At 34.8% G+C, this 13,977-nt stretch overlaps 1 protein-coding gene across 1 annotated transcript in view; it reads left to right on the top strand.

Annotated features, from left to right (window-relative positions):
- The first annotated feature begins 2,066 nt into the window (after positions 1 to 2,066).
- Positions 2,067 to 13,977, top strand: part of ASXL3 (additional sex combs like 3, transcriptional regulator) — a 131,068-nt gene continuing 119,157 nt past the window's right edge. The window contains exon 1 of the mRNA XM_011361811.2: positions 2,067 to 2,144. Within this exon, the coding sequence (XP_011360113.1) occupies positions 2,089 to 2,144 (56 nt within the window). The 5' untranslated portion in view covers positions 2,067 to 2,088. The remainder of the gene's footprint in view (positions 2,145 to 13,977) is intronic.

Genomic DNA, 13,977 nt, shown 5'->3' with positions numbered 1-13,977 from the left:
GCCTGTACTCAGGAAGAGAAACAGGGAATCCTCCACAGTGAGTAACCCCACTTTCGAGTGCACCCAAATTTCTGTTAATACATTGCCTAGTACACTGAAGTTACCGCTTCGGCCCTTTCTGGATTTAATCAGTTTGCCTTTTGGACATTCCCAGTTCAGCTCAATTTTCCTCCTGTCCTTTCTCCTCTGTCCCCTTCTTTCCGCCATCCTGTGCCTCTCCCCTCCAGTTCTCCCTTTCCTTGCTTGCTTACTTGTGTATGTCTGTGTCTATTGACCTTCTGCCCATATCTTTTCTGAGAGACCATCAGTGTCCCCAGCATTGCCTATCATTTGGGGGTGATGCCCACCCTATATATGGTCCAAGTGGCCATAGCATCTCCTTTCAGTAATTCATGAGAATGTACTGCTCTACTTACAGTTCTTATTTTAAAAGTTCTGTCAGCTTTTTTTTCCTCATGTCTATTTCTTTTCCTCCCTTCTTTGTGATTTAATCTTTCCCTCTTTCAGCTCTATTATGCAGTTTCCTTCTTGCCTTTTTTTTAAACCAATATTTTTACACTTTAGTCCTCTTCCCTGTACAGCTATGCCTATGTTTCTTTTTCCCCCTTTCCCAGTTTTAAGTTCGGCTCTCCAGTGTCCTCTGTGAGGACAAGTTTCCTTCTTTCCTAATGATATACTTTTTGCCATGCCCTCTTTCTAATGTTGCTTGTATTTTTACATTCTTTAATGAACTTACCCAGTACGACTAAGGGACTGATCCAAACTGGGAAAAGTGGGGAAATTTCCTGGGAACTAGACAGGGGACAAGAAGAAAGTGGCCCTAATGGTGAGATGGGGCTGGCTGTATGTAACTCATTGGAGGAACTTGATGAACAGAACCTTTGCTAGTGACCCAGTTGAAATTTGGCCATGGATAGTAGGAGAGATCACAGAGCTCTTTTGAACATATGTGGAAGCCTTTTCCATTTTAGTTTTTAGGGTACCCTATTAATTCTTAATAATTGTGATCCTTCTGGTAGATAATCACAAAATAGAACTCTAGAATCTTTAAGTTGTGTGGGGCCATGACTTGTGCAGAAGCTCCTGTACAGCATCTTTAAGTAGGTGTTGTCTGCCCTAGGAGGGAGTCATTGTGAAGATGTGTGTAGACTTGTCTTTTGTTCTCAAAGGTGGTCCCTGTAGTTCAGGTTGGTGAGCAGTGTGGACACTGCTATTTACTGCTTTCAATACGTCTAGTTAAATCTCTGGATAAATAAAGGAACTTGATTTCCAGGGCTGATGGTCTAATGCCTGTGGAATTAACTATGTCCCTTGTATCATTATGTCCCATGTATTCCTAACACTTTGTTTAAAAGAACTCCCTTCTACTCAAAAATTAGTAGGACAGAAGGGGAGAGGAAGAAAATGGGATTCAGTTTATAAAACTGAGATGGGCTGAATGGGAAGAGGAAGGGGTTTACTTGAAATTAATTGGAAAAGGCAAAAGAAAGGAAACTGAGCTGAACTGGAAAACGTACTGTAATGAGCCTTGGGTTTCTGTATGCTTCTTTCCATTTTAGCCACAAAGTATTTTTTCTCCTTTTATTTTTAATATAAAAGAGGTTGATCAAAATATAAATCCAGTGAAGTTATTTTTGACCAGCATTTTGTTCTCTGCTATTGGTACTATTCAGGCTCCATGTTTCCAAGGTCCTGGAAATTTAGGAAACATTTTAACAGCCTGAAAGCATAAAATATTAGTAATTTTTAGTAAAGGAAATTATGTACATTTATTAACTTGTTTTTTTAGGCTTCATGTTTCATTTTTTGGTGTATACACCTTTGTGACAGTTTTTGAAGGATGGCCCCTATATGTTGCAGAAATTTCCATAAATGTCCAGAAAAAAAATTATGTTACGTTCTTACTTTGGACACTTGAGCTGTGTGATAGGACCTTATTTTGATATAACAGCCCCTTACCCTTTAAAATTTTAAGGAAACATTGCATGATTCATACACGGTTTCATTTTGTATGTTTCTGTGCAATAATCTATGAATCTTATGTTTATTTTTATTTTTTAGGCACTAGAAAAACACCCCAACTCACCAATGACAGCAAAGCAGATATTGGAAGTCATTCAGAAAGAAGGGTTAAAAGAAACAAGGTCAGTATTTATATTTACATTTCCTGTTTTCATTGATTAGTAATTGCCACTAATTACAAAGCAATAGATGTATTTAGGTGTTGATATTGTCGTTGATTGTGAGTTAAGTAAATACCTACAAATTCTTTTGTGACTGCCACATACTTGGATGACCCAAGATTTCCTTGGAACTGCGTGTTGCTTCATAAATTACATTAGACAGGTTGTTATAGAAGGTACTTCATTAACAAAGAACAGCACTATGTGAATTGGCCACTTATTGGAGTCGCTCCTCTTTCTCTTTCTTGTGAAAGGAGATTGTGTTTCCAAAAGTGAATAGTGAAAGAGAAACACTTTTACAGGCTTAATAGATAGATCCCAGGATATAAAGATGAGCTCACGCTGATGAAATTCAAAGTGCTAGTGAATGTGGTTGAAAATTTAGTCCTCTTAAGTTTAAAACTCCTCTACTTGGAGTGTCGTTAATTAGCTTTCAAGCCTTAAAAAAAAAAAAAAAGTTTTATTGAGATATTATACAGCATAAAATTCACCCTTTTAAATGTACAATTCAGTGGGTTTTAGTATATTCACAAAGTTACGCAATTATCACCATTTTCTAGTTTCGGTACACATTCATCACCCTAAAATGAAACTCCAATATCCATTAGCGGTCATTCCCTATTCCCCCAGCCCTTGGTAACTGCTAATCTACTTTTTGTGTCTATGAATTTGCCTATTCTGGACATTTCATATAAGTGGAATTATACATTATGTATCCTTTTGAGACTGGTTTCTTTCACATAGCAGGGTTCATCAGGGTTCATCAGCACTGTGGCATGAATCAGTGCTTCATTACCGTTTTGTTGCCAAATAACATTCCGTTGTATGGATATACCACATTTTATTTGTGACAATCCTTTTTTTATTAACTTTACAGTTTTGGATGTAGTAAGCAGTTTAGGGCTATATATATGATATTACTCAAGGAGTAAAAAGTTTGTTAGAGAATAAAATAACCATAGAGTTGTCAGATATGTGTATGTTGTCATCCGTGCTACATAGTGAATTTTTTTGTATGAAGTTGTCCACCTGCAAACCACTGAGCATGCAGTAGTTGTAACTCAGTGAAAATTAAACCTGCTGAGCTACCCTTTGAATGTTTTGACTGATGCTGAGATATTACTGATGAGAAAAATGGATATCCTTCTAGGGCCAGCTTTTCCTAGAAAATGAGTATTACCTACAACTCCTGTAATTGTGAAGTGTGGGTAATATCAACCTCTACCTGTTTAAAATGTATCTTTGGAAATTCAATCCATGAACATCACAATTTAATGGATATATAAGACACCTAGGCTCAGAATTTCATTTCTATTTTAGATGCTTTTTCTGCTTGTTCTGAAGAAACAGCCCGAGATAATATAACTACACTGTGTTTGCAGTAATCGTTCTCCCACATAGTGGAGGCAGCAATGGGCAGGGAAGTTGCTGACAGAGCCCTACAGCTCTGTTAGAGGAAATCCCGTTCTTCTAAGCCAGATGTCAGTATAAGGAGTTAGAGAACAAAGTAGGGACACCTGGAAATGAATTTTCTCCTTGCCTCCTGTCAAAAACCCTGAAAATATTTGTGCAATTTAGAAAACAATGAAAATGTTTGTGCCAAAGCCAGAAGAAAAAAGGAGGTAAAAAATCTAAGGATATCAACTCATTTTGAATGTGGGCTCTGTGCCAGAAGAATCTGCCAGTGCAGACAGAAAAAGCAGATCCTATAAGCAGACATTTGAAATTTGTCCATTACGACATTTTTCTCCACAGGAGTTGCTATGCTGCTATCAGTTGTTACATACCTTGAGATACAAAATTCCTGTACCACGGCTTTGAACAGCATTTTAATTACCCTTTTTGTAACAGCATTATTTTATATTTTTCAAAATGCCAGTCTTCCCAGAATGGTATATTGACGGGTTTTAAGCATATGTAGTTGTGGTTAACAAAAATAAAAAACAAAACAGCTTCTTTAAAGAGTATAGAACAGTAGTACCTGCAAGGAATTCACAAGTTGAACAGGCAAAGAAAGAGATGATAGTTCCATTTAAGTTCTATTCTGTAAAATCAGCTGTGCATTGAAGGGCCTCAAACTATGCATTTTATGTTTTCACTTCTGAATTTCTTTAAATCTCCTCCTGCTGTCAGTGGGGACCTGTTACTTATGGCTGGTATATCTGTGACCACTCTTCCGTCTTTTCTAGTTCTAGTTTGCTTATTAGGAACCTCTCTAAAGTAAAAGTATATAGATTTTGAATGAGTTTTGGACTTTCCTACATGTTACTATGTTTTAGGGAGCAGATTCCGAGATTTATTTTGCCTATTCAGTATACTGTTTTGCTACTTTCCACATTCTTAAATATTTTCCAAGTATTTAAGGCAGTTGAGTAATTGAAGTATAACTGTACCTATTTTTCTTGAGTTACATTTAGAAATCTCATCATCATAAGTTCAAATGCAGCTGTTTAATTTCTAAGTATTTATTAATGGTATATTTTTCAAGCAATGCAGGTTTGTGATATGCTTGGATAAATGTAGGGGAGTGACTATGAAAGTTACTAATGTGGCCATGACCTTCTGGTGGACTCTTCTCTATTGGTGAGAGATCATATTAATAATAGTCTTCCCCCAGACAGTCCACCACTGTACCTAGCATTCTAGAAGAGGCAGGGTTGGGTTTTTAATTCATCATCATTCTTAACATGGCTTTAAAGTAATGCTATTTGTTTTAGGTACCCTAGGGATCCTTTATTCTATATGTCAGATAGAGTTCCTGTAGCTTTTACTTCACTGCACTATAATTTTGTCCTTGTATGTTTTCCCAATGGTCTGTGAGCTCTTTAAGGGCAGGGCACCTAACACTCCTGGCACTTGGCAGTCAGTCAGTAATTATTTGTTGAGTAAATAATCTTTCTCGAGATGTTAATTTGTTGGTGCTTAGCAGTGACTTTGGCTTGCATTTAGAGTTAGAACTTCTTTTCAACATTACATGTTATATTTTTCATCCTTTCAATAGTTTGTTTGTTTTATCAAAAAGAATCTAACAGTTTTGTGGGAGTCTCAATTAAATATATGCATGCTGGTAGTCTCCAGCTGATTATCTGTGAACAAGTAAGGTTATTATACTGTTACTTGTTTTCAAACACTATAAGTTATGCTATTTTAAATTTGTAACTTAGAATAAAAAAATGCACCAATAATTTGGCAATACTGATATGAGTATTTTAATGTGTTCAGTATATGTGATATTGTTAATTTGTTTGACTGAGCTGAGATTCTTGACACTGTATGCTATCTCTTCTTCAAGTGACACTTTAAATTACATACTTTTCATGAAGACATGATAAAAAGAGGACAACTTTTCTATATTATGTTCTGTGTATCTTCTTCGTGTTATTGATGAAATCTGTAGTATATGATTAAATTCTATTTGGAGAAGCCAGACTGAAATAAGTACTTTCCATGTGGTTTTAAAAAGCTATATAAATATAATGAATTGTCATAAGGACAAATGGTTTTTTTTGAGAAGAATTAATAACATCATGCCATGGTTTCCTAGAATTGTTTTTTTTGATGAAAATATGTTTTGGTAAGTTTTAATTCCCTTTTATATAATGTCGTAGAAGATTTTATCAATACAGTTTTACTCTGGTCCATCTATACACTTGCTCTGCTGATTCTGAGAGACAATTTTCAGGCTTCTGTTACTTTGTGTTTATGAGTTGTCAACCATTGATAAGACATAGCACTTTGGAATGCTTTTCAGATGATCAGAATCTTAAAATTAGTCACATAGCCATATTGCTTGTATAGAGGGGAATAAAAATGCACATATTCCAATCTGCTGCTTTTGTGGCTGGACATCTGATGTGCCTGCTTGGACTCTTGGCTAAACATTCCCTGAGGGAGTTAGGGTGCTTGCTACTGTAGAATATAGATAGTCTTGTCTGCAGCAATTAAAATATTTGTAGAAAAAGAGGAGTAACTCTAGTTACCATGTTGGTTTGGCTGACTTTTGGAGTTTTCCTAAGTCTTCTTTTCTGTTTTTGGTTTGCTTGTTCAGAATTGATAATTTCTTAATAAAGAGGACTTAGGGATTTTTGATGCCCGAGAATATATTTTTCTAAGCTCATATAATTGTTCAAGTGATGCTTCCAAAGAAATGTGTGACAGGTTGGAAGGTCAAGGAACAGCCATTCATCAGTGAGGCATAGTTTCTTATGTGCTGGGCATTATCATTACAAGATACTTAACCTTAGTGTAGCATGAACTGTGATATGGTTTTCATATTATTTGATAATAAGTAAATAATTTTCTAGTAGAAGCGAGGCAGTCACAGTATGGGTACACACACACACACACACACACACACACACACACACACACACAGAGCAATAAAAAACCTCACTTGGATTGGGGCAGGGCAATATTTATAAGGTACATTTTTACAACTTTATAGACACCTTACTTTAAAAAAAAAATCTGAAAATGATTTACCAGCCATTTACAGAGCAGCAGCCTGTAAATTTCATATCAAAGTAGGTACATTTGAAAAGGTTTGTAAACAATCTCTGTTGGGTTTAGTGTTACTCAGAGTATGGATATATTTTCGATTTTGCCATGTGGAACATGCAATTGACAACCCAAGATTTTGTAATTATTCTGATATCAATGAGAACTTTTTATTCCCGCTGATAATTCTGAGAATGAATTTGTTTTTAGCTACTTGTCTTAAGGCTTTGCATGTTTTCTGTTTTGTAATCTCTGTTATGATATGCTAAAATTAGAATCTCTACTTTGTACAGTGGTTTATTAAAGATGTTACATTTTTCTAGAGGAATAAAATGTCAGAAAATTCTATTACCATGTATAGTGACAAACAATAAAATTTCTTGGCATTTCTCTCAGTGAGATTTACGTTTCTAATTAGTGCTATAGGAGACGATTCTTTCTTGCTGCTGAAATGTTTTGTCTAGAGATAAGAAAGAAACACAAATAATTTCTACTGCAAAATCAATTCTTATCTCCAGACTCCATGTTGGCATCCATTCTTTCAAACTGAAATGGTGGTCGAGTTTGTTTGTGTTGGGGCATTTTAAAATTACCATGTTAACTCACAGTGTCATTCCTGCCATTTGCTAGCATCTAATCTCATTGGGTAATTGGTGTGCACAGCCAGCTACTTAGAGAGGGATGAATGAGGCAATGATGGTACTAAACAGAAACACAGGGCAATCTGCATGTATTTATGTGTGTGTATAGGTGTGTACATGAGTGCGTGTAAACAAGCCTGTAGAATAAATAATGTATGTCTTAGTTGACATAAAATTTTACTTGTCATCATTACTCAAATTAGAAATCTGAATCAGGATCATTCCTAATTCTCTGCTCCCCTACCCCCATAGCCCATTGGTTCTTGGCTAGTGTTACTTTTACTTCCTAAATACATCTTTCTTTCTTTGTATCCCCACTCTGCCGTTCATTTTTTCCACTTATAATGTCTTAACTAGATTAATGCATTCTCTTCTTATCTCTTTAAATATAGTCTCCCCCTTTTTAAATCATTTTTTTCTTAAACACTACCACTTGTAGTAGAATTTCGTAACTGATAATCCACAATATTCCAGAGAATATATTGCAGCTGGTAAACTATGAATCAAATGATATTGTCAGTTGTATGTTTGGCGATAATTAGATAAAACTGGGTATGATACTTTTTTCCCAGCCACATGGTATCTGAAGAAATGCATGATATTCTGATAATGTAGGGTTTATGATAAAAATAATGAAAACATACATAATGATAAAAATAATGAAAACATACATAATAATTTACAGATGAGACTTGAATTTCCAGTCTGGTCATTTTTATATACATTTGGTTCCCTCCAAAATATGTCACTTAAAATGTTGTTTGTTGGTATTGTATGCTTTTTCGTACATAATTAGTTTTAAATGAACTGGTATAAAACTGGTGAATAAGAATTCATAATTTATACATGGATATCACTCATTGTTTAAAGATAACTTTATAATCTGTCATAAATTAAACTATTTTTACTTGGTTACATTTTATCGTGAGAAAGCGATTGAAATAATTCATCAAGGGGATGTGGAAGCATGTCCTGAGTTAATAATTATGTGAAACACCCTATGAGGTCAGTTTCCAACACCTCAGGACACCCCTAATCAGTTTGAACATGGGCCACTTTAAAGCTTTTGTAGTCAAGAATCTGATATTGCAGCCATAGTTGACTACTTGCCTTTCACTGTGAAATTTCCCCCACTATCTTTTCATGATTTGGAAAGTAGAAGTAAAGCCCCATGAGGCATTCATGTATTGTGTCGTGTGCTTGGGAGTGTGTACTCACACTTGCATGCACTTCTGGTAGTTATTACATAGTTTCATGAGAAGCCTGTATGGTTGTATTACCGAATAGGGAAGAAGCACTTTTCAGATAGAATGCCTCACTAATATAATACATTTGGAACAGGACTCTTCCTGGTTCCCAGATTGAAGTCATACTAATAGTAAATGACTTAGTCTGCTCAGGCTGACATTAACAAAATATCATAGACTGGATGGCTTAAACAATAGAAATTTATTTTCTCACAGCTCTTGAGGTTAGAAGTCCCATATCAAGGGTAGGTTTCTGGTGAGGCCTCTTTTTCTGGCTTGCAGACAGCCACCTTCTCGTTATGTCCTCACATGGCCTTTCCTGGGCGTGTGCTTGCAGAGAGAGAGAAAAAGAGAGAGAATGAAGTCTTTGGAGTGTCTTCTTCCAGGCACACACTCCTGTCAGATCAAGGCCTCATCCTTGAGACCACAGACAACTTTAATCACTTCCTTAGGGGTCCCCTCTCCAAGTACAGCCACACTAGGACCTAGAGCTTTAACATACGAATTTTGGGGGAACACAAAAATTAAATTTATAATAGTGATCAGAATTTTGAACTTTATATTTCTATAATTCATGGCATACCATAAGAATATTTCTCAAATTTTGAGTACCTGATTTATCTCAGAACATATTCAAAACAATATGCTTAATACTGTCCTGTGCTTCCATTTTTACATACTTTTAATATGTGTTTTCACATGTTATTTCTAACATATTAACCAAAAGAATACTTAGGTTAAATTTCACGTTCAAATGTAATGTATATATTCACATAACAAATTGATTTGAATTTTATTTGAAGCCTTTGGCAAAAATAGCTGTGGTGACTGCATATAACCCTCAAGGCATCAATATTCACTAAGGTATACAATTATAGCTATGAAATGGCCACTTCTTAATGCACCTTTTCATTTTGTCAGGATTTCTTCATTCTTCCAAATAGTTGAACAGAAAGGTAATTTAGCTGATTTCAGCTTTATCAAGATCCAGGTGTAATTTACTCCAGAACTACTGAGCACTCTATAAATATTTCAGTGCAGAAATAGAAGCAGAAATGGATATAAAATTACATCGTATGTGAGTCTTTCTAGGATCCTGTGCAGGTGAAAATCTTTGGGGAGGCATTTAACTGGGGTGATTTTATTTAATTTTTGTCTAAGTGGTGTTTTTCTTTTTATGTCTTCATTTCATTGCTTGTGCTCTTAATTGCCACATGCCTAAATGATTTTAGTTTTGCTTTGTTGTTTTGAACTTGACAACATAATTCAAATGCAAAACAGTTGATGTGCTGACATGGAGACTTCTTTTTATAGTTGATTTGTTTTTAGAAGAATAAAAATTATGACATTTTGTTAAGCCAGGTTTTCTAAAAGCTACAGTGTATAATTTCTAAGAATAAGTCTTCATTCTTTCAGGACAATTAGGGGCTATTTATCCTACATCTTCTGATGTGCTTATGCAAAATCAAATTGAAAATTATTGACTGGGAGTCTGTCTGAAATTTAGGTTATCTCTATTAGCGTTTTTTTTGTTTTAAAATTAAGGCTTGCTCTCAGTGCTGCACAAGGCTTTTGTTCTGGCCTTACTTTCTCTGCAGTCTGTTGACAATCATCTTCTGGCCAGGTTCACAGTATTCAGGTGTGTAGGTGTAGAGCTTTGCCAAGTGCTTAGTAGTTAAGTTGAAGGACATCATAGAAATGCAAATAAAGTTGTAGGGATGTAGATATTATAACATGAAATTAATCAATTAAATTCTGTACCACCTAAGTGCCTACTCTGGGCTCACTGTATAAGATACTGGGGTGGAGGGTTGAATCTTTAAGTCATGTATTCATTTCTTTAACATTTATTAAACACATGCTATGTTCTTGAGACTATAGAAGTTGCTTGATTAATAGATGAATAAAATGTGGTCCCTGCTTTTGAGGATTTAACAGCATGGTTCCAGAACAGTCTTCTCTATGGAATTTCATTAGGTCTTTTAACCTCTCCTCCATGAAGCATGTTTTCAGCCCAATGTATGTTGTTTTTTTTTTTTAATTGTTAAATTTAGGTATTTCTAAATTCTCTCTTGAATTCTTAATAAAATACATGATCTAGCATGTCAAGAAGTGTTGTATTTCCATCATAAATATAAGCTAATTAAGGTAAGGAATGCACATCTTTATATCTATTTACTTGACATAGTGCTAAGATATCTTGCTTTATGTTGTATGTCAATCAAATTAATGAGTAGGGGCTGATGATTAAAATAACACCTAATATTTTTTATCATTAATTTATATTAAGCCCAGTGCTAAGGGCTTTACATGAAATGTCTTTTAAGGAACTTTTGAAGTGGGTTGATGATACTGTATTTCTAATTTTACAGACTGAGAATCTGAGGCAAACAAGGTTAAGTGACTTGAGGCAGTTCATCCAGCTATCACGTGACATGTCTGAGATTTGATTTCTGGTTCAGAACCAATTGCATATAAACTTTTAAAATACTTGTAGCCTGAGCCTAATAAAATTTTGATTAAATAGAAGTACTGGTATATGATTCTATTAAATAAACACACCTGCCTCCCGCCCCCATCCCCTTTAGTGGCTCTCCTGGCTAATTGTTGAGTTTCTTAAAGTCTAGCCTATAAGTAGGTGGGTTGAGACACTTTCAATTTATAGCCCAATTGTAAATAAGATTGAAGGGTGAAAAAAACTTTTTCATAACCCACTTACATTTGGAGGATGCAAAGCCTCAGATGAACTTTAACTGTTACGATAGTCCAACAGGAGGAGGATGACTTTGAGTGATGATCTGGGCTTATGGACAAGCAGCGAAACATATTTGAAATGTAACTTCTTACTGTTTGTTTTAGAAGAAAATGCTGTGATGGTAGGAAATATCCTTTGGGTAATGGAAGAACCAAGGACTTCATAGGACTCTCACCGTTTTGTTGTTGATATTGGATTTATAGATTTGAACTTGTTTCTGGGGAACTTGCTAACTGTGATCAGTCAAAGCATAGTTGATAACAACATGTAGATAATCCAAAGGCAGTTTTATAGGGTGGCAGTTACTACACTTGTGAAACAACTGAATGAAAATAGTGGGACTGACTAAATCATGCTTAGGTCGGGCAAAATTATTAACATTGTTCTGTTTTAAGAGACGCATCTCGGGAAAGGAAAGGAGTTCCGAAAGAATAAGTGAGTATAGTTTCAGAAGCAGCATTATTGCATTTTTTAGGAAATTTTCTTTAGCAGAGAATAATCAGATGTACTTGACTATTGTTGGTAATTGGTGTCATAACCACTTATTCATCCTTCCTCGTCTCATCTATCCATATTGTATTTCCACTGAGAGGTATAAAAACACCACTATTTCTTCTTTTTCTTTTTTTATTTTTACAAAAGGTATAAAAATTCCAGGCAGAGCACATTCTCCTTCAGGCCACTACGGCTAGCATGAATTCATTACTTAGTGCTTCTCTGGCTTGTCTGCATGAACTACAACAGTGTATACAATGATCATTATTCAATTTGTTGCTTAAATCGTGTTTATTGAAGGTGCCCTGCTGGTTGCTATATATAGAAAAATGACATTCACGAAGATTTAGAACAAGTTGTTAACTAGTGGAATAGTCTAAAGAATGGCTCAAATCTTAAGTGTTAGGATTAGCAAAGATCACTTTTGGAATCTCCCTGTACTTCCACCCAAAAAGGAAAGTGCTGAATCAGGACACAGAAAGTAGTATTTGGAATTAGAATAATTTATACTGTCATTTCTTTTATCCATCCTTAATATTGAGGATGTTAACTTAATTTTTAAAATTATAATTTACTTTAGTTTTTTAGACACCATCCTTTTGAGTCAGCCATTTTTAAACTTATTTTCAGTTATATAAGTTAGTATGTCTATTAGATATAGTGATATATTCTTATATTTTCTCATAATAGTGATGAGGAATTATGAAATAGTATCTGTAGAACTGTGAATAGGAGCAGATAATTATCTAAATTTTAAATCCGGTGTTTCTCTTACTTCATTTTCAACCACCGGGTCACCAAAGCCTTTATTAAAATTATTTTTTGTGATAAGAGAATAGTGGGCTGAATAATTTCTAAGAGCTGAGGAATCACACCTTTTGGTAAAGTTAGGAATAGTTTACACAAGGGGCTATTTACTGTTATCTAATTTTTAAGCCATGCTTTTGAGAATTTATTTGAAAGCAAGTTTTTCTAAAAACAGAGGACATTCAGAGCAGCTTCCACTACATTGGGATGCGATCTAAGTTGTAAATGAAGTTTAAGTCAGAACTATATCATTTTATTGGCAGATCATATAGTCTTAAACTTTTATTTTACAGATCAATAAACTAAGGCTTAGAAAAGATGAGCTGTCTACCATAGTAGAATTAGTAAATATTTGACTTGTCTTTAAATTTAGAAGAGGCCGATCATTTCAGAATTTGAGAAGAATGTGCAAAAGCCCAGTAGTAAGTGAAGGCTAGACTGTATAAAGAAAAGATGGTAAATTCTTTGTTCTAAGGTACTATTAGAAAGGACATGTCTTTCAACTGATTTTCCTGAAGTGATGGGTTTTCATTGATCCAGTCACCCTTTATTACTTGATTTTATTTGTCTTCAGTAGTACATATTTGTAACTGTTGGCAGGAGTTAGGGGTACAAGAGAACTTGTACTATAATTTATACTTCAAACGGTAATCTAATATTCTTGATTCTAACCTTATTGGCTCCTTGTTACCATGAAGACCTTGCCCAAAGGAGGGGAAGAACAGGGGAAGCTGTTGTGGCCACCTTACGTTCCTACCTCTGTGGGCAGATGAAGAAAGCCAGTGAGCTCAGTAAGGCACAATGCCTTAGATCATTTTATTAAATATGCTTATTCCATTTATTCTTTGGAATGCCTGTAATATGAGGTAATACACAAAGCAACCAGCTCATCCAGCACCCATTATTCTCTTTTCCAAATTTTCCCTTTGGATTCTTACAGCTCATTCTGTTTTTTCATTCACACTGTGATGATATAGTTATGTTTTCTTAAGTTTTCCTCTGTTCTCTACAACACATAAATGGATAACAATTAAATATTTAAATTTAATAACAAAAAAATTGAGTTGTCTGAGATGTCAGTGGGTAAATGAAAACATGGTCAATTAATGTGAACTTACAATAAAAGTCTAGTTTTCATTTATTGATTATTTTTCTTGGAATTAATAATTCACTTGATTTTTCTTTATAAATGGATCTTTAGTATATCAAAGCAGTATAGAATATATGTAATGATTATTTTATGGATTAAATACTATATGGAGCTGTCAAGTACTTTTTGTAATGAATTCAAGATACGTTATCTTATTCTTCACTTGTAGTATGAAAATTTTGATCTCTGACCTTTCCACTAC

Source organism: Pteropus vampyrus, unplaced genomic scaffold (assembly GCF_000151845.1).
Source record: "Pteropus vampyrus isolate Shadow unplaced genomic scaffold, Pvam_2.0 Scaffold3, whole genome shotgun sequence".
Taxonomy (NCBI): Eukaryota; Metazoa; Chordata; class Mammalia; order Chiroptera; family Pteropodidae; genus Pteropus; species Pteropus vampyrus.
The sequence above is the reverse complement of the archived record's forward strand: the minus strand, read 5'-3'. Positions and strand labels throughout refer to the sequence as shown.